Source organism: Jaculus jaculus, chromosome 23, assembly GCF_020740685.1.
Source record: "Jaculus jaculus isolate mJacJac1 chromosome 23, mJacJac1.mat.Y.cur, whole genome shotgun sequence".
Classification (NCBI taxonomy): domain Eukaryota; kingdom Metazoa; phylum Chordata; class Mammalia; order Rodentia; family Dipodidae; genus Jaculus; species Jaculus jaculus.
In genome coordinates this window covers 8,820,661-8,840,427 of record NC_059124.1, presented here as the reverse complement: position 1 = coordinate 8,840,427, position 19,767 = coordinate 8,820,661, and the positions used below count along the sequence as shown (strand labels likewise).

The window sequence follows — 19,767 nt, the reverse complement described above, 5'->3', positions numbered from 1 at the left end:
TAGAAAATTCTCCCAAACTTTCTTGCTTGGTTGAGGCATCCAGTCTTTTCAGCCGATGCACTTCCTGCTTCCACCACTGTGTGGCAGTAAAGTCAAGCCATGGCCCTGCCCTCTCCTCCAGCAGGTTCTTTCTGGGGCCTCCTGGCCAATCCTGCAGCCAGGCCATTGGAGCTCAAATGCTTATTAGGCCTCTGGGGAAAGAAAGGCTGGCTGGGAGATGATAACTTAGTCTTTGAAAGCTAGGGGCTACATTTTCCAAACTGGTATTTGGTTCTGTGATTGTTAGGAAACTTCTTGGCACCTGTGACAGGCTGTTTAGAGTCTCCTTTACATTTTTTAGAAACTATTTTTATTTTTATTTATTTGAGAGAGGGAAAGAGGCAGAGAGAGAGAGGTAGGGAGGGAAGGGGAGGGCGTGCGAGGGCTTCCGACCACTGCAAATGAACTCCAGATGCACGCATCTCCTTGTGCATCTGGCTTACGTGGGTCCTGGGGAATTGAACCGAGGTCCTTTGGCTTTGCAGGCAAGCACCTTAACCACTAAGCCATCTCTCCAGCCCTGAAAGGCTGTTTAGAATCGAGAGCGAAGGCACAAGGGCCCCTCCAGCGTTAGCTTCATATGTGGGCATTGCCATCCTCTGAGATATGTTTATTTTATTTTGTATCTCAGTGCCAGGATGGAACGCAGGGCCTCGTGCATGCTGGACAAGAGCTTTGCCCATGAGCTGCATACCCAGCACAAGTTGCAAACATTTAAAAGATCCAAGAAACCTTTCTCTCTCAAAATTACTTCCTGAGCTTTCCCCAAATGTGTCACCTAATCAGGCTCACTGAAACGTGCTGGGTATATTCGTTTTGGTTAATAAGCAGGAGCTTATAAAAAAATTTACAACCTAATAAACCCTCATAGCACCTGTCGTTCACCTTTTAGTGTGAGTTATCTAGTCAGATTGATTTCCTGTTAATCTGAAGCTTGTTGAAATCAGCTATGCTGAGCTGAAAATACTGGTGGAGTGGAACCATCAGATATAGTTGGAGGCAACCTTTATTTTTGGGGGAATGAGTTTCTATGGTATTCATATATAGTAGGGAAGAAAGGAGGCCTTTTCAGAGAGAAGTAATATGATATATATATTTGTTGTTGTTGTTTGGGGTTTTCAACATAGGGTTTCACTGTAGCTCAGGCTGACCTGGAATTCACTCTGTGGTCTCAGGGTGGCCTTGAACTCACGGCGATCCACCTACCTCTGCCTCCCGACTGCCCGGATTAAAAGGCATGCGCCACCACGCCTGGCTGAAACCAAGATTTTTTTTCTTTTAATTTTCATTTTATAATTTCTCTTGGAGCTGACCAAAACCTAGTACCATGTGCTCAGCATGAACGACCTGTAAGAACCATGAGTTGATAAATCACAGGGTATTTCTGCCATTTCTTGGAAGGACACTTACACATTTTATCTTGGTGTCCGAATGATACACAGTAGGCAGAAACGACGGTCCTCTTGTCGCGGCCAAGGTTCCAGTGGCTTGACACAAGGTGCTGTCGGGACTGCTGCGCCAGCTCCTCCACTCCTGGGCCAGTTCTCACCTCCCCCACAGTTCACGCTTGTCTTTGTAACTCTCAACTGCAGCGGATTGCTTGAAGGCTTTGGACTTCTCTGGGTGCTTTTTGCTAGGCTGTTGTCTGGTCACCTCTCTTCACACAGTGGGTGGAAACCCTGTCCTCCCTTGGTGGTCGTCACCACCGCAGCCCCCACAGCCAGCTTCACTTAACGCTGACTCCTGGCTGGGTCCTTCAGCCCGTTGGTTAATGACGTGCCTTTTGCTTGTTGCTGTCAGGGCAGAGTGGCATGTGCGCTTGGCCAGCGAGAGCTCAGAGCTCAGGACAGGGCAGGACAGGACAGGAGGGCACATCAGCCACGTGGGGCAGCCCATTCTCCTCTCCGAGCTGGGGTTTGAGGGTGAGGTGCACCTTAGGAGGGGCCAGGGCTCCCTAGGTCATGGCTGCACGGGGCTCTTTAACAATTGGGGCAAATATCCTGGGGAGACATAAGCGTGCCCTAGGCACCCTAGGCCCGCTGGGAAGCCTGGCAGCTCCTTGCCCACCTGCCGTAGATGCACGGCTGGCCGAGGAGAGGAGCGCCCCGGCCTTTCCTGACTCCTATTAAGGTCTCCATTAAGGACCGTAGTGTGCATGCAGGTCATTCTTGGAATAGCCACTAGGGGGCAGAGGTGGTGGGCCTTGGACTTGAGTGTAAGCAGAGCTGGGGAGTAGGCAAGACCCCTCGCTGTGGTGGAACCAGAGATGCCTGCAGTCCCTTAGTGCCCCTGCCTTCCCTGGCCCACCCTGCCGGGCTCCTCCGCTCACTGTCTCCCCCACCCCCGAGAACCGGCCCTGCTGGTCACTGCCGGTCACTGCCAGGACATGCTGGGTGACCTGATTGTCATTCTGCACCTTCCTTGCCGGCAGTTAGGTGGTGAGGGGCTTGGGGACGTGTCCTGAAGGCGTTAAGCAGCAAATGTTATTCTTCTCACACACACACACACACACACACACACATGCCACACGCATACACACGTCACATGCATACACACATGTCACACATAACACACCACACACACACACACACAGAGTCACTCACATACAGTTTTAACAATGATTCTGACACGTACACACTTTGCTCAGTTCTGTTTCCAGGACTTCCTCTGTCCAAGCCTTGGGGAATGGTCAGCCATCCAGACCAGGCGCCTGTCCTCACAAGGTCCCTTTGTGCATCTTCACCGAGGGTGACCTGGGCCTCCTTTAGAGGACCAAGGTCAGGCCCCACCAGTCCCGGCAGCGTAGACGTCCAGGGGTGCTACTGGGGTGGGGGTAGTGGCTCATCTGTGTGTTGTGGTTGGGTGGGGCAGTTTCAGCTGTTCACAGGCCTGCGGGTTCTTGCTTATCCCTTATCCTTGCTTAGGAACAACTTCCTCGGGGGCCTAGAGGGCAGGAAAGAAGAGACCCTCCTCCCCCCCAGTGAGTGTTAGAGTACTGGATACTGTGAGGAGGTGCCCTTGGGTGGAGGGTCATCTGGACACGTGTCCAGCATTGAATGGCCTGAACACTCCCCCACGCTCACTCTGTTCAAGCTGCAGCTTTCTTCTTCATTTTTTTAAATTTATTTTTGGATTTTTCGAGGTAGGGTCTCACTCTAGGCCAGGCTGACCTGGAATTCACTATGTAGTTTCAGGGTGGCCTCGAGCTCACGGCCATCCTCCTACCTCTGCCTCCCGAGTGCTGGGATTAAAGGCGCGCACCACCATGCCTGGCATGCGTCTTAATTTTATGAAACCCTACTTCCCCTTTCTTTAATTATAAATATAACACCCACTCATTGAAAAACATTTGGAAAAAATATTTTAAACCACAAAAGAAAAGAAGTCCTCATTCTTCTCTAACACCACCTGGAGGCAACTTCTCTATTTCCTTTTAGTCTTTTGTTTAATAAAAAAATATGTATTACATATATATGTGAAATTGGGACCATATGTTTGCACGGTTTTCTTCCCCATTTTAAACATTCACAGCACAGATAGACATTTCTCACCTCATTGAAGAGTCTTCCCAAGAGCCATTCTAACAGCTCTGTGGGATCCCAGCTCCTGGGGATTCCTTAAGAATTTAATCATTTTCCTATCATTGAACATTTGATTGTTTGCATTCCCCCCCGCCCCCTTGTACTTCAGTAGTAAATGGTTCTCCATTAGTCTCTGTCCTTTGTGGGAAGTGGCAAGACCAGGGCTTCTTGTGTGGGTTTCTGGAATCTTCCCTAGCTCCATCACCCAGTAGGGTGTCGGGGGCATGAGAAGTCAGTCTTTAGCTGGCTGGGCACATGAGTATAGATGATGCCCCTGTCTGCCAGGCCCTAGCCTGTGTGTGTGTGTGTGTCGGGGGGGGGGCTCTCTCTGTCCTGGCCAGTCTGTGGTCACGCCTGTCATGCTGGCTCCGTCCCCCACCTCAAGCTGGGCTCCCCCGGCTGCCGCCAGCTCTGATGGCCCTTCCTCACCGGTGCCTGGAGTTGCTCTCCATGGCTCTCCGGCTTCTTTTCCTACAGGTGCGGCATGAGAACAGGTGTGTGGCCCTGGAAAGATGCCCCTGCTTCCACCAGGGCAAAGAGTACGCCCCAGGAGACACAGTGACGATCAACTGCAACACCTGGTGAGGCCCTGAGGACTGGCCGTGGAAGCGGACTCGGGACCTCAGGCGCTTACCTCATGCCCTTTGGGAATCCGAGCACACTCCTGCCCTGTCCTCCGCACGTCTCGTTTCTCCATCTTTGAAGTGGAGACCTTTACCGTCCCTTCTTCGCCCATCTGCACGTTGTTCTCCAATACGGGAAGGGTGCTTCTGTTCAGGGAGGGGGGACTGTGCTCCAAATAGACTAGCTGTCTATTTGAACACGCTGTCAGAATGGGATGAGTTAGGAGGCTCCTCTCCCTCCCTCTCTCCCTCCCTTTCTTCCCCTTCCTTCCCTCCTTCCTTCCTCCTTCTTTCCTTCCTTCTCTCTTTCCCCTCTTTAATTCCTTCCCTCCCTCCCTTCCCTCTTTTTTTTATTAGTTGTATAAAGTTATGGGTTTCATTATGATACTTACCTACAGACATACAATGTGCTTCGATCACGTGTCTTTCCCTATTACCCTTTCTTGTCCTCCTCCCCACTCATACTGGTTCCTCCACTCCCCCAAATAGTCCCCTTTCTCCTTTCTACTTTTTTGTTGCTGTTGTTGTTTTTCGAGATAGGGTCTCACTCTAGCTCAGGCTGACCTGGAATTCACCGTGTAGTCTCACGATGGCCTCGAACTCACGGCGATCCTCCTACCTCTGCCTCCTGAGTGTGGGGATGAAAGGTATGCGCCACCATACCTGGCGTCCCTTTCTATTTTTATATCTATTTTAAAAAAAAAGTCTAGAATTACATATATGAGAAAAAAAAACCCCTCTGATATTTGTCCTTCTGAACCTGGCTTATTTCACTTAACACGATGATCCTCCAGTTCCACCCATTTCCCTGCAAGGGAGGCGATTTTATTCTTCGTGGGTGAATCATGAGGCCGGTTCATCTGAGAGAGGGTTTATAATGTTTGAGGGGGGCTGGTTCTCTTCTGCCTTTCTTGGTCATCCTTCCCAGGACCTCTTGTGCTTCTGCTTCACCCCGTCTCTCCCACTTCGCAGGGGTGCACAGTCTTAGGAAGGGACCCGTGTGGACAGGGGGCTGCCTGAGGTCAGCGCTCTGACGCATGTGTGGGCTCCCTGAGGTCAGCTCTGGTTTCAGAGGGCGCGAGGCTGCGGTGTGTGGCTGGCGAAGGAGCACAGATTTAAACGTATAGCTAACGCGCACCAAACCGCTCCTGGCAGACGTTCGTGCCCAGGCTGTTTTCCAGCCTCAGAACGTCCCTGCTTCTTCGTCTTACCAGCCTGGGGGGGGGGGCGTTCAGCAGCAGCAGCGGGCCTGTCAGTGGTGGGCCAGTGTGGCTTTTGGGGTGGGCACAAGCTCCAGCAAGCCCAGGCCTAACTGCTTGGAGAGGGTCCCGGCCTTTACTCCAGCTGCCCCGATTAACTTGGACAATCTTTTTCTGTCTTGCCTCAGTTTCCCCCTTGGATCTGGAAGCAGTATGGCTTCCCTCTCGCCTGTTTTCTCGATGCTTCCTGGAGGGCTTGGGGGGGGGTTGGGGGCACACACTGCAAATTCTATGCAAATTCCCTGCTGCCTCCTTGTTCCTGAGACTTGGCTGGACCCCTCGCACCCAGAATGCTTCACTTGTCACGCGTGTGATCCCTTCCCAGTGTCTGTCGGGACCGGAAGTGGAACTGCACGGATCACGTGTGCGACGCCACGTGCTCTGCCATCGGAATGGCCCACTACCTCACCTTTGACGGACTCAAGTACATGTTCCCTGGAGAGTGCCAGTATGTTTTGGCACAGGTGAGCCCGAGGGCGAGGTCTAAGCAGGGCCAGGAGGGGCTGTTTTCTGCTGGGATCCGGCCGTTGTGTCTGTCGTAAGAACTTGGGGGTCACCTTTTGCTGTAGGACTCTTCCAGTCCCTCGCGGGAGGTTTGAATGTCAAAGCGAGACTGTCCCCTTTCCTTGGGCTCACTTGAGACTTCGAAGGACAGGAGAGAAGTGGCCTGGCTGGTCAGATTGGCGTAGGGAAGGCCTCCCTTCTGTTCTGAGGACATGAACCTCCCTGCTAGCACCTTGGTGCAGGTGTGTGTGTGTGGACACTCTTACGAAGGAGTGCTGGGCAGGGGATGGTTGCCAGGAGGTTGCTGCTTGGCATATGAGTCCATGGCACATGACCCTGCTTTCAGTTTTAACTTGGTGCCATTTCAGATGGGAGTTGGTGAGGCCCTGTCATGGGCCATCTTCGCTGGCAAGTCAGGTGCTGGCCCCTGTGTCTCCCTCTTCCTACTTGTGGGTGCCTGGAAACTTTTATTTTTGAGGTAGGGTCTCACTCTAGCTCAGGCTGACCTAGAATTCACTATGTAGTCTCAGAGTGGCCTTGAACTCATGGTGATCCTCCTACCTCTGCCTCCCTAGTGCTAGGATTAAAGGCATGCACCGCCATGCCTGGGTAAGTTTTAAAAAATATTTATTTATTTTGGTTTTTTGAGGTAGGATTTCACTCTAGCCCAGGCTGACCTGGAATTCACTACGAAGTGTCAGGGTGGCCTTGAACTCATGGCAATCCTCCTACCTCTGTCTCCCAAGTACTGGGATTAAAGGCATACACCGCCATGCCTGGATAATTTTTTAAAATATTTATTTATTTATTTATTTTGGTTTTTCGAGGTAGGGTTTCACTCTAGCCCAGGCTCACCTGGCATTCACTACAAAGTCGCAGGGTGGCCTCAAACTCATGGCAATCCTACCTCTGCCTCCCAGGTGCTGGGATTAAAGGCGTGCACCACCATGCCTGGCTGATATTTTTATTTATCTATGATTTATAAATTTATATTTATGATTATCATTTGTATTATTATTTATTTATTTGTACCTGGGCCTCTAGCCACTGTAGATGAACTCCAGATGCATGCACTACTTTGTGCAACTGGCTTCATGTGGGTGCTGGGGAATCAAACTCAGGTCAGTAGGCTTTTTCGGCAAGTGGCTTGACAGCTGGGCCATCTCTCCAGCCTCACCTATAAACTTTTACGTTTGCCATTGACACCAGGTCGGCCAGCAAGAAGAACGAGTGCTTTCTCAGTGGAAGCTCAGCCAGCCGGCTTCAGTTCACACACCTCAGCTGGCCCAAGGAGAGGCAGGCAGCAAGATGGGGAGAGAGAGAGAGAGAGAGAGAGAGAGAGAGAGGGAGAGAGAGAGAAAGAGAACACTCACTTTGCATTGGCTTTTCTGACACATACGGACTTGGTTGTTGCCCCCCTTCCTCACCCAGGTCTTCCCCTGGTCTAGAAAAGGGAGCCACACTGATCTGCCCCCCGGAATCAGCAGCAAAATCTAGGCTGGCCCCGGCTCTGTGGCTCAGCTCTCTGGGCAGCATGGAGAAGCCCAGGAGTCAGTGCGTCTCCTCTCCCCTGCTCGTCCCTGGCCCGGGATCCTGCCCAAGCGGTCCATCTTTAGGAAGCTCCCTCTCCAGTGATGTGTCGCACCTTTTCCTTGCCCCAGCTGCGCTGTTGGCCCCTCCTGGTGCCTTGTCCTAGCCACCCTGCTCCCCCCTTCCTGTGGGAGGTGTCACCATTTGGCTTCTCTCTTCTTCAGAAGTCAGCTGGTGACAAAAATGAGCTAAACGCCAGCCTTTGCTGTGCCTCTGGCCTGTGCGATCCAGGAACCGGCCCAAACCCGTTTAACCACACCAAAGTGGACCAGTTCTCACTATGAGATGGGCAGGCTGGTTTTTCTCCTGGGTGTGTATGCCGATGCGTGTATGTGTGTACGTGTGCACATGCATATACATACGTATGTGGGTGTGCAGTATGTAGGTGTGTATGTTTATACACATATATATATGCATGTATACACCTGCACGGGTATGTATATACACACATCTATATTTAGCACTTTTATATGTGTACATGTGCATGTATTTTTGTGTCTTTGTATGCGTGTGCATGTAAGTACATGTATGGATGTATGTGCGTGTTTGTGTTTATGTGGACATATGTATGTGTGTGTATGTGTGCATATCTGCGCATGTTTGTATGAACATGTGCATTTTTGTGACTGCTACGATATGGCCTGTGTGGACCAGACAGAGAAGCGCGCGGTTTCCCCAGGGCTGTCTCGTTCGTGGCACCCCCAGACCTGCACCTAGCATTTCCCAGCTGATATTTTCCTTTTTTTTTTTTTTTCCTCATCCCTCCCCCCCAGTAAAAGCCACCACGGGGGAGCTCTTTGCCAGACACATGTTCCCTTTGGCTTCACTTGGCATGTGGTTGACCAACAGGGACGGTTTCTCTTACCAGAAATGGCAGCTCAGGAGCTGTGGGGCTGACTTGGGCCATCTCTGCTTACATAGCTGGGCCAGCCGACCAGAGGTTCTGCATGGAGGAACCGCCCTTCTCCCTCATGCGGGATCGAGAAACAAGGGGAGCAAGGCCGGGGCCCGATGTGTCTGTGCCCTCACTGCTGCCCTTCCTTCTCCACTGTGTGCTCAATGCCACCCCACCCCACTGGGGATGCCACCCCGCCCCCCATACGCAACACATATTGAACCGTTCTGTGACACGCGCTCAAAGGTTCCAGTGGATGAGAAGCCATTTTCTGGTCTGGGAGAGAAAGCAGGAGCAAATTTTATTTTTATTTTCCCTGACCCCCTCTTTCCTCAGGATTACTGTGTCAGTAGCTCTGGGACCTTTCGGATCCTGGTGGGGAATGTGGGGTGCAGCTATCCTTCAGTGAAATGTAAGAAGCGGGTTACCATCCTGATGGAAGGAGGGGAGATTGAGCTGTTTGACGGTGAGGTGAGTGCCAGCCTCTTGTCCCCCTTCGTTCCTTTGCCCGCTTGCCAGGGGAATTTACTGTCCATTCAGAACTGTTAGTGTAGCGGTCAGTCATCGGGAGAACGAGGTCGAAGGGTATCATCCGGCCATGACGTGCCATCTTATGAGCAGAACAAGTTGCGGACCAATACAGACACTATGGTCCAATTTTTATTAAAGTGTGTGAAGAAGGATGTGTAATGGAGTTAGCCTACACGCGGGAAGAGCAGCAATTGATGCTGCAGTGGGGGTGGGGGGCCAGAATATGACGAGCAAGAACCCCCCCCTCCCCACAGTCGCCTCTCTTAGCCACGGTGAGACAAGACTCCCGGTGGATGCCTGGAATCGCAGGTAGTTCAGAACCAATGTGTCCTACAAGTACCTATCTGTGATGACGTTTAATTATTTCATAAGCACAACAAAACTATAAAAGGCAGCCAGGCGTGGTGGCGCACGCCTTTGATCCCAGCACTCGGGAGGCAGAGGTAGGAGGATCGCCATTAGTTCAAGGCCATCCTGAGACTACATAGTGAATTCTAGTCCAGGTCAGCCTAGACTAGAGTGACACCCTCCCTCGAAAAAAACCAAGCCGGGTGTGGTGGCGCACGCCTTTAATCCCAGCACTCGGGAGATAGAGGTAGGAGGGTTGCCATGAGTTCGAGGCCACCCTGAGACTACATAGTGGATTTCAAGTCAGTCTGGGCTCCAGTGAGACCCTACCTCGTAAAACAAAAAGAAAAAGAAAAACCCAAAACCAAACCGAAACAAAACAGAAAAACTATTGAAGACAACTCGTAATAAAATAGGACCATCGCAACAGTGTGTTGTACTGAAAGTTATTTGAAACTTTGTCGTTGCTCATTTTAGGAGTTTTCCATGTAACATTTTCAGATCCTAGTAGTTAATAGTTAATTGGAACTGCAGAAAGCAAAACAAAAACGGTGGGTGTACGTACTGAACTGCTGTTGGGGGCGAGTTTTCAGTTTCCCTACCCCGGCGCCTGGGGGCCTCACGCGCTCACCGGACGAGCTCTCTGCCGCCGAGCTCCGTGCTCAGCCCTTCGCCAACGTCTCCGAAGTGCTGAAAGGCGAAGTAAGCAGATTTGGCCCCCTTCCTGCCAGCTGGGGCAGCGGCCCTCTCCCAGGAGATCTGACCTGGCGTTCGGATCCTGGGGTTCCGACATGAGCTTCTGCCTCAGGCTGGGGAGGGGGCCCAGGACTCTGCATTCAGGCCACAGGTTCGGTTTAGCTGGCCTGGCCACTTGCTGGGCCAGCGCGTCCCGAGGGCTGGGCTCCAGGCTGTCCCGGCATCTCCGTTTTCTGCCGTGGCCACTGCCTGCATCCTGTCTTTGTGTGAGCAGTCACCCTTGACAGCTGGGGACAGGCGGGACAATATAGTTTGTTTTAGTTGATTCTCATCCTCCTTGCCTCTCTTCAATGCCCCTCCTCCCAATTTTTATTCATGTACATAATATATTTTGATTACATTCCCTTCTCTTGTCACCCCGATTCTCCTGTGAACTCCTCCTACTTTCTTTTTTTTGTTTGTTTATTTTTATTTATTTATTTGAGAGCGACAGACAGAGAGAAAGAGGCAGAGAGAGAGAGAGAGAGAGACAGAGAAAGGGCGCGCCAGGGTCTCCAGCCACTGCAAACAAACTCCAGACGCGTGCGCCACCTTGTGCATCTGGCTAACGTGGGTCCTGGGGAATACGAGCCTCGAACCGGGGTCCTTAGGCTTCACAGGCAAGCACTTAACCGCTAAGCCATCTCTCCAGCCCCCCTCCTACTTTCCAAGTAGTTCACAGGGCAGTTCTCCCTGGGCTGATGACAGGGGTGAAGCGGGGTGGAGGTGTGAGGGTCTACGAGGTGTGACTCTGAACACGTGACCCGCTCGGCAGTGGCGTGCCACTCCGCAGAGAGGGTGGCACAGGCCTCCACTTTGCAAGTCTGAGCATCGGGCGGGGTGCTGCAATGGGCTTTTGGCTAGGGGTAGAAGTGATGATGACTCCGCCAGGGCGAGATCCAGGCTAGACTCCTAACATCCTCTGCCTGGAGCCCTGGGCCACACTGTCCCCCTTGTCCTTTAGCTCTGGCCGTCAGTGACCGCCACTCTCAGGAGCGGGAGGTGGGGAACAGGAAAGCTCTTTGTTACAGAAGGGCCGATTGTTTTCAAACAATTGAGAGCAGAGGTGTTTAAAATTACAAGCCATGCCGGGCGTGGTGGCGCACGCCTTTAATCCCAGCACTCGGGAGGCAGAGGTGGGAGGATCGCCAAGAGTTCGAGGCCACCCTGAGACTACAGAGTGAATTCCAGGTCAGCCTGAGCCAGAGTGAGACCCTACCTCGAAAAACCAAAAAAAAAAAATAAAATTACAAGCCAGGAACTGCTAGCTAATGACCGACCAAAGGCCAAAATACCTCCACTTTTTTATATATTTAGTGTAGATTTTCAAGGTAGGGTCTCACTCTAGTCCAGGCTGACCTGGAATTCACTATGTAGTCTCAGGGTGGCCTCGAACTAACTCATGGCGATCCTCCTATCTCTGCCTCCCGAGTGCTGGGATGAAGGTGTGCACCACTACGTCTGGCCTCTACCTCCACTTTTTTTTTTTAATATTTTATTTATTTATTAGAGACAGAGAATGAACATGCCAGGGTCTCCAGAGAGTGCAGACGAACTCCAGACATGTGCATCATCTTGTGCGTCTGGCTTATGTGGGACCTGGAGAATCGAACCTGGGCCCTTTGGCTACATAGGCAAATGCCTTGACTGCTAAGCCATCTCTCCAGCCCCACTTTTTTTTTTTTTTTTTTTGTGAAGCAGTGAGCGATGCGGTTTTGTTGTGTTTTCACCACCAACTCTCTTACCATCTCGTACTGGTGGATTTTTGGAAGCTTGCAGGTGAGATGGGCACAGAAACGACCCGATGTTGGGTTGGAGAGATGGCTTAGCTGTTAAGCGCTTTCCTGTGAAGCCTAAGGACTCCGGTTCGGGGCTCGGTTCCCCAGGTCCCACGTTAGCCAGATGCACAAGGGGACGCACGCGTCTGGAGTTCGTTTGCATTGGCTGGAGGCCCTGGCGTGCCTATTCCCTCTGTCTCTCTGCCTCTTTCTATCTTTGTCTGTTGCTCTCAAATAAATAAGTAAAAATAAACAAAAATTAAAAAAAAAACAAAACAAAGAAATGACCTGATGTGGTGGATGGAAAGTGGCACCCAGGCCTGGCGGGGCGGCACCAATGTTTGTGGGCAGTGACCTGAGCAGGCGGTGTGAATCAGCGCGCACCAGGCCTTTCTTACCCGTCTCCTGCGCCGTCTTCCCCCAGGTGCACGTGAAGGCGCCCATGAGAGATGAATCCCACCTTGAGGTGGTGGAGTCTGGCCGCTACGTCCTTCTGCTGCTGGGCCGAGGCGTGTCGGTGCTCTGGGACCGTCACCTCAGCGTTTCCGTGGCTCTGAAGCAGACCTTCCAGGTGAGCAGCCCGCCTTGTTCGCGTTGCCCGTGGCTTGCTGTGCGCTCTGAGCCACCGGGGCCAGCGGCACAGGGCGAGGACTGAATTGGCCCCCCACAAATTGTTTTGACTGGCCTGAGGTGATTTGTACAAAGGAAGGAATTGCAGGAGTCAACAGGACAGCTTCTCTTTTCCTTTCCTTCTTTTCTTTTCTCCCTTCCTTCCTTCCTTCCCTCCCTCCCTCCCTCCCTCCCTCCCTCCCTCCCTCCCTCCCTCCCTCCCTCCCTCCCTCCTTCCTTCCTTCCTTCTTTCTTTCTCTCTGGTTTTCCCAGGTAGGGTCTCACTCTAGCCGAGGCTGACCTGGAATTCGCTATGTAGTCTCAGGGTGGCCTCGAACTCACAGCGATCCTCCTACCTCTGCCTCCCCAGTGCTGGAATTAAAGGTGTGCGTTGCCACGCCCAGCCTTCTCTTTATATTTCGAACCTAAAGGGTCAAAGATCATCTTTTTTCTCCTGTTATGATGGTCTTGTGTAGGTAGTGTCAGGCACTGTGAAGTCATGGATATCCAGGCCATTTTGTGTCTGGAGGAGCACAATGTAAGGAGTCCTACCCTTCCTTTGGCTCTTACATTCTTTCTGCCACCTCTTCTGCAGTGGACCCTGACCCTTGGAAGGTGTGATAGAGATGTTTCAGTGCTGAAATAAAAGAGAGATGGATTGAGAGGGGGAGGGGATGTGATGGAGAGTGGAGTTTCAAAGGGGAAAGTGGGGGGAGGGAATTAACATGGGATATTGTTTACAATCCTGGAAGTTGTTAATCATAAAAAATAATTTAAAAAAAGAGTCGGAGATCACAGACGCTATGACGGGAGCCCTGCCCAGCCCCCTGGGGTGTTGCCTTACTGGTGGGCCGCAGGCCAACGCCTTCTGAGAGCGATCGTAATCGTAAATTGCTGAGGACGTCTTTTTTGGGAAGGGGGGCATCCTTTATACCAGGTCTAACTGGCTGGGACTCGGACTTTTTAAATTAGCAGACGGGGTCGTGGGTTTTATTAGCAGCATTCCCAGGCACACGTGGTTCAATTGTCTCCTCTGTCCCTCCACCAGTTCCCCCCCCCCCCGCCCCTTCCTCCCCCAGTAGCCCCTTTCTGCTCTCACTTCTGAAGTATTCTAGTCTCTTCCTTTTCCTCCTCCCCCTTACGATCTGCTTCCCTTCTCATAGCTCCCTATCTGGTTTTATTATCGACACACACATGAGCATATTTTATAAATTAAAAAGTGGCATCTGCATTTGAAAGAAACCATGTGCCATTTGTTTTTGTGTGTGTGGCTTATTTTTGCTTAACAAAATAACTTTTTCAATCACGCCGTTTTCCTGCTAAGGTCATGATTTTGATGTTATGGCCCACTAACACCTCACTGTGTGTCTGCACCCCGTTTTCTTCATCCATTTTTCTGTTGATGGGCATCTGGGCTGCTTCCATGTCCCAGCTATTGTGAACATGCAGCCGTTCACATGGGTGTGGATATCTCTGTTCACTTACAGACCTGTGTGTGTGTGCCCAGGAGTGCTTTAGCTGGGTAGTTACACACACACACACGCACACACACACACACACACAGAGCAGTTATATAGTTTTAGTGTTTTGACAAACCTTCCCACTGATTTCCATGGGGACGACACCAGTTGTGTATAAACATTCTTTCTCCACATCCTTACTGGCATCTGTGGTTGATAAACTGCACAAACGTGTTGTGCTCTGTTTCTGGAGGCCTCAAGTTTCAAACCAAGCTAGGCACAGTGGCACATGGCTTGGGAGGCCGAGGTAGGAGGATTGCTATGAGTTTGAGGCCAACCTGGACTAAGAGTGAGTTCCAGGTTAGCCCAAGATAGAATGAAACAGCTCCTTGAGAGAAAAAAAAAAAAGACAACACTTCCCCTCCCCCCCCCAAAGAAGTTTCACACTGGAAAGCAGGAATACATTCCTTCTAGAAAGAAACTCTATGGGGGAGTCCATTTGAGGGCCTCCTGGCCTGTTTCAGCCAGGGAGAGACCTCAGCTGGACGCCCCACCTTCCACACCCTCCCCCCAGCCATAGAGCATCTTCTAGTCTCTCTTCCTTTTTCTCTCTGCTTCTCTCTGCTATCTGTTAGTTTGCTTTTCACACACCACCTCCTTCTGTCTCTGTCTCATCATATTCTGTGTTTGCTGTGGGTCCACTTAGATAATCCAGGTCAGTCTCCCATCCCCAAGTTCTTAAAGAAGTCACACCAGCCGAGCTTTTCTGTAATGTGAATCCGTCAGTTTTCTGTTGCTACAACACAGAAGCTGAGCCTGAGCACTTTATGAAGACAAAAAGTTTTATTCGCCTGATAGCTTGGAGGCTGAAAATCCATGGGCAGGTGGTTCCGTCCGTTTGGCCTTTGGTATGGATCCTCTTGGCTAGTCACAACGTTGTGAGGATGGAGAAGGGGAAAGGCCACATGTACAAACATCACATGGTGAGAGAAGAAGCCAAAGAGATTCTTTTTTTCAATAACAACCTACTAACGGGGGTTCTATGAGAACAAATAATGACATTAATGTCTTGCAAGGGCAATATCCCCATGGCCTATTTAAGCCCTGGTAGACCTTGTATCTTAGGGTTCCACTACTACTTCTTTTTTGGAGGCAAGCCCAACAGACTGGCCTTTTCTTTATGAGAGTGAGTGAGAGCGAGAGCGAGAGAATCGGCGTGCCAGGGTCTCCAGCCACTGCAGTGGAACTCCAGATGCAGGTGCCATCTTGTGCACACGTGCATCCTTGTGCACACGTCACCTTGTGCGTCTGGCTTATGTGGGACCTGGCGAGTTGAACATGGGTCCTTAGGCTTTGCAGGCAAGAGCCTCAATTGCTAAGCCAACTCTCCAGCCCTCCGTTGCTTCTTAATATCACCACATGTAGGCCCAAGCTTCCAGCACATTGAAATCATACGTGGACTATGGCGACATGTAAAATAACACCTCCGTGTGGCTAGGGTTAGGGTATGAATGTTTTTGGCGGGGGCCACTGCTTTGCCTTCCATAACTATGGTGGAGATATTCATTTTTGTAGGGACCTCCCCTACCACGATGAGACCTGTCTGAATGAAAGGTGACAAGTGAATAAAGTCCTCATGGAAGGGAGGGAGTGTCACTGCAAATATTTGGGGAGAGGACGTTACAGAAGGGCTTGTGTTTGAGTAGGCCTGGCAGTGAGCGGTACTCAGCAAGGGCAGGGAAGGGCAGTGGCTATTCCGTGGGAGCTATTAGGCCACGTAAAGATCTTTTGCTCTTTGACTGCGAGAACATTCTCTTACATGACACGCTCCTCAGTGATTTACACACATTGTATTCAGCCAAATCCTGCTATGGAAGCCAAGTGGAGTTTTCCTTTATCCCAAAGACAGGGTTCTAACTATGTAGGAACGTGAAGTAAAGGATGGAGGGATGGCCTAGCTGTTAAGACACTTGCCTGTGAAGTTTAAGGACCCCGGTTCAATTCCCCTAGGACCCACGTTACCCAGATGCACAAGGGGGCTCACGCGTCTGGAGTTCGTTTGCAGTGGCTGGAGGCCCTGGCGCGCCCATTCTCTCTTTCTCTTTGTTTGTTGCTCTCAAATAAATAAATAAAAGTAAAAAAAAAAAATTAAAAAAATAAAAGTATATTTTAAAAACAGTGAAGTAAGGTAAGTGTCACCAGTCTTCCCATAGCTCTTACCTGACAGTTGTGGCCATGCAGCAACACCTGCTTGTTCAGGATGTGGCTCACACTCACATCACAGGAGGTGCTGGTGCACTTAACACGCCCACCGTGAGGACCCTTGCCCCGGTGCGCAATCCCCGGCCTTCCCTGAGCAGCTGTGGTTCGGACGCCGTCCCCGTCCCTCCCTGGTTCTCGTCACACTCACCCGTGCGACAGTGGTGGCGAGCTCCTCTCTCTGCGTGGAGCCTGACGTGGGAGGGCGGCGGTTCGTTCCCGCAGTGATCCCAGGCCCGAGTGCCTTATGTCTCACCTCTGCCTTTGACCCCGAGACATGGCCCAGTCTCTGTCTCCTTAACTTTGAAATGGAGTCAGTGAGGAAGCCGGGGAGCAGGACTTGGCGAGGGGAAGGCTTTGCTGACCCTTTGGTTCTGCTCTGGGTTTCTGACTGCTCTACCCGCCCCCCCACATGCCCCCTCCTCTTCCTCTTCCCATGACCTTGGTCCTCGGGTGTCCCCTCCTTCCCCTCACCCCGAGAGTGTGCCTGACGTTTAGGCTCCCTGTCTCCTCCCCTGCACCTCCAGGAGCGTGTGTGTGGCCTGTGTGGGAATTTTGACGGCAACCAGAACAATGACCTCACCAGCAACACCCTCCAGGTGGAGGAGGACCCCGTGGACTTCGGGGACTCCTGGAAAGTGAGCCCACAGTGTGCCAACACGAGGAAGGTCTGTCTGCGCTGGGAGGTGGGCAGCGGGGTGGCAGGAGCTGCTTCCTTCGGGGCTGAGCCCCTCCCGCGTGGCCGTCTGATCGTTGACGTGCTCTCCTCTGTGCCCAGGTGCCGCTGGACAAGTCCCCGGCCACCTGCCACGACAATATCCTGAAGCAGACGATGGTGGACTCATACTGCCGGACCCTCACCAGTGACATTTTCCAGGACTGCAACAAGCTGGTGAGGCCTTGAGGGTGGAGGGAGACCCAAGGAGCTGGGGGCGGTGAAAGCGTGATGTCTAATGTGGGCACTGATGACCAGGGGACAGTCCGTGCCAAAACACCACGGTAGTCCTTTCTTTGCTGAGAAGTAAGGAGGAGGGTCAATAGTTTCTTTAAAAAAAATTTGGGGGGGGGCTGGAGAGATGGCTTAGCGGTTAAGCGCTTGCCCGTGAAGCCTAAGGACCCCGGTTCAAGGCTCGATTCCCCAGGACCCACGTTAGCCAGGTGCACAAGGGGGCGCACGTGTCTGGAGTTCGTTTGCAGTGGCTGGAAGCCCTGGTGCGCCCATTCTCTCTCTCTCTGCCTCTTTCTGTCTCTCCCCGTCACTCTCAAATAAATAAATAAAAATGAACAGAAAAACTTAAAAAAAAATAAGGCAAAGAAACCTTTATTTTATTTTAGATTTTTGTTTTTTTCACGTAGGGTCTCACTCTGGCCCAGGCTGATGTGCAATTCACTATGTAGTCTCAGGGTGGCCTCGAACTTACAGCGATCCTCCTACCTCTGCCTCCCCAGTGCTGGGATCAAAGGCGTGCACCTCCAGGCCCGGCCCTTTACTTTATTTTATTTTTGAGAGAGAGACAGAGAGGGAGGGAGAGAAGGAGGCAGAGAGAGAGAATGGGCACACTAGAGCCTTTCAGGTGCTGTGGAAGAACTCCAGACGCAGGTGTCCCCTAGTGCGTGTGTACAGAACTGCATGCTTGCGTCGCTTTTGCGTCTGGCTACATGGGATCTGGAGATTCAAACAGATGCTCTTAGGCTTCGCAGGCAAGCGCCTTAACCGCTGAGCCATCTCTGCAGCCTGATTCCATAGCTCTGGAGGAAGCCAGAGAGGGCCAAGCGCTTCCCAAGAAGTGACTCTTGGCTGCTGATGCTTCTTTGGCTGCAGTGTTAGGGCTTGTCCCCTCTTTGTATGGTCTCTTATTATTTATTTATGTATTTGAGAGAGAAAGGGGGAGGGAGGGAGGGAGGGAGGGAGAGAGAGAGAGAGAGAGAGAGAGAGAGAGAGAGAGAGAGAGAGAGAGAGGGGGGGGGGGGGGGAGAATGGGCATGCCAGGGCCTCCAGCCACTGCAAACGAACTCCAGACACATGTGTGGCCCCCCTTGTGCATCTGGCTAACGTGGGTCCTGGGGAATGGAACCTTTGTAGGCAAATGCCTTATAACTGCTAAGCCCATTACTGTTCTGTTTTAAACACCATCAGAAGCTCTTTAGCCATCACCGGGCAACAAGTAAACCAATGAAGAACCCTGTTTAACCAGCAGACCACCCCGTTGTCAGTGCTGTTTTCCTCTCATGACAGCTGTTTTCTGGCCTTCACCACCTTCCCCCACCCTCAGTGATTCTTAAGTCTTCATCTTTTGGCCTCTTTTTGTGCCTAGATTCTCAAAAAAAAAAAAAGAGGCATTCCCCAAAGTTTAACATGATTCTTTTCCTGTGGGCATGCCTGTGGACGCATGTGTGCGGGCACAGCCAGGTACACATGGGCATGGCTGGTTCTGTCCATGAGTCTCAGTTTATCCAGAGATTTTTCAGTGCACAGGCTCTCTAGAATGGCCAGGCTTTTCGTGGGTGAGTGCCAACAAGGGAGGGAATTCAGACATCTGAAATGCCTTGGGAACGCCGATCCATCCCTGTACCGGCTACCTTGAAAACAAGCAAACCAAGCTGCTCTGAGCAGCGCTGTGCTTCTGGGATGGGAAAAGGTAGGAAGTGGGCAGAGCACTGGATGCTGAGGCTGGAGGAGCTCTTGAGTCCAGCAGATCCAGGCTGCAGTGTGCGATGCCAGTCAGGTGTCTGTAGTGGGAAGTGGTCAGCGTGATTGAACGTGGTGGTGGGTGGGCACTCCTTCCTTCGTGTAGACGTGGGATAAGAACTAGGGCCAGCTGGGCCCCACTGACCACTAAACCTGCACTTTGGCTCTGCAGCATAGTAGCCTCGGTGGGCGGGGGTGGGGTTTCTGATGCACTCTCCCATTCTATTTGCTGCATTGGGTGAGGAGAGGTCATCCTGGGTGTGCTTATGCAGGAACGTTTATGTGCCCATGGGTTGCGGACAACTGGGCAGGGAGGTGGAAGATGGACAGAAGGGGATTTCTTTTAGAAAGTCCTAACGTCTCAGCTTGTGGCATGGAAGGCTGGTGACCCCGCTTTATTCAGTATCAGAGACAGGGAACTTCGTCTTCACCATTTCCTCTTTGGAGTCTTTAACGTGTGTCTCTTTTACGGGGGAGTCTCCATCCTCCTGGTGACCATCAGAGCGTTCTCACCCTGACCGTGAGTCAGAGCAGTTCGGGCTTTGGGCTCTGGGCTCTGCTCACCTGAGGCTTCTCTTGCAGGTGGACCCCGAGCCATACCTAGACATCTGCATTTATGACACTTGCTCCTGCGAGTCCATCGGGGACTGCGCCTGCTTCTGTGACACCATTGCCGCCTACGCCCACGTGTGCGCCCAGCATGGCCAGGTGGTGGCCTGGAGGACAGCCACGCTGTGTCGTGAGTCCACAACGCCCCAAGGCCTTGACATCCCTCCCTCGAGACCGTGCTGAAAAGCATGTGGAGGGAAGGAGGGCGTTGTCGTGAGAGAGAGGGACAAGTCCAGCGTGCGGGTGGAATGCCAGGGC

The 19,767-nt window shown here is 51.8% G+C and overlaps 1 protein-coding gene across 1 annotated transcript in view; it reads left to right on the top strand.

The window, feature by feature from the left end:
• Positions 1-19,767, top strand: part of Vwf (von Willebrand factor) — a 167,817-nt gene that overhangs the window by 73,853 nt on the left and 74,197 nt on the right. The window contains exons 19-25 of the mRNA XM_045139643.1: positions 4,098-4,201; positions 5,828-5,966; positions 8,828-8,962; positions 12,308-12,454; positions 16,739-16,879; positions 16,990-17,103; positions 19,483-19,639. Of these exons, the coding sequence (XP_044995578.1) occupies positions 4,098-4,201; positions 5,828-5,966; positions 8,828-8,962; positions 12,308-12,454; positions 16,739-16,879; positions 16,990-17,103; positions 19,483-19,639 (937 nt within the window). The remainder of the gene's footprint in view (positions 1-4,097; positions 4,202-5,827; positions 5,967-8,827; positions 8,963-12,307; positions 12,455-16,738; positions 16,880-16,989; positions 17,104-19,482; positions 19,640-19,767) is intronic.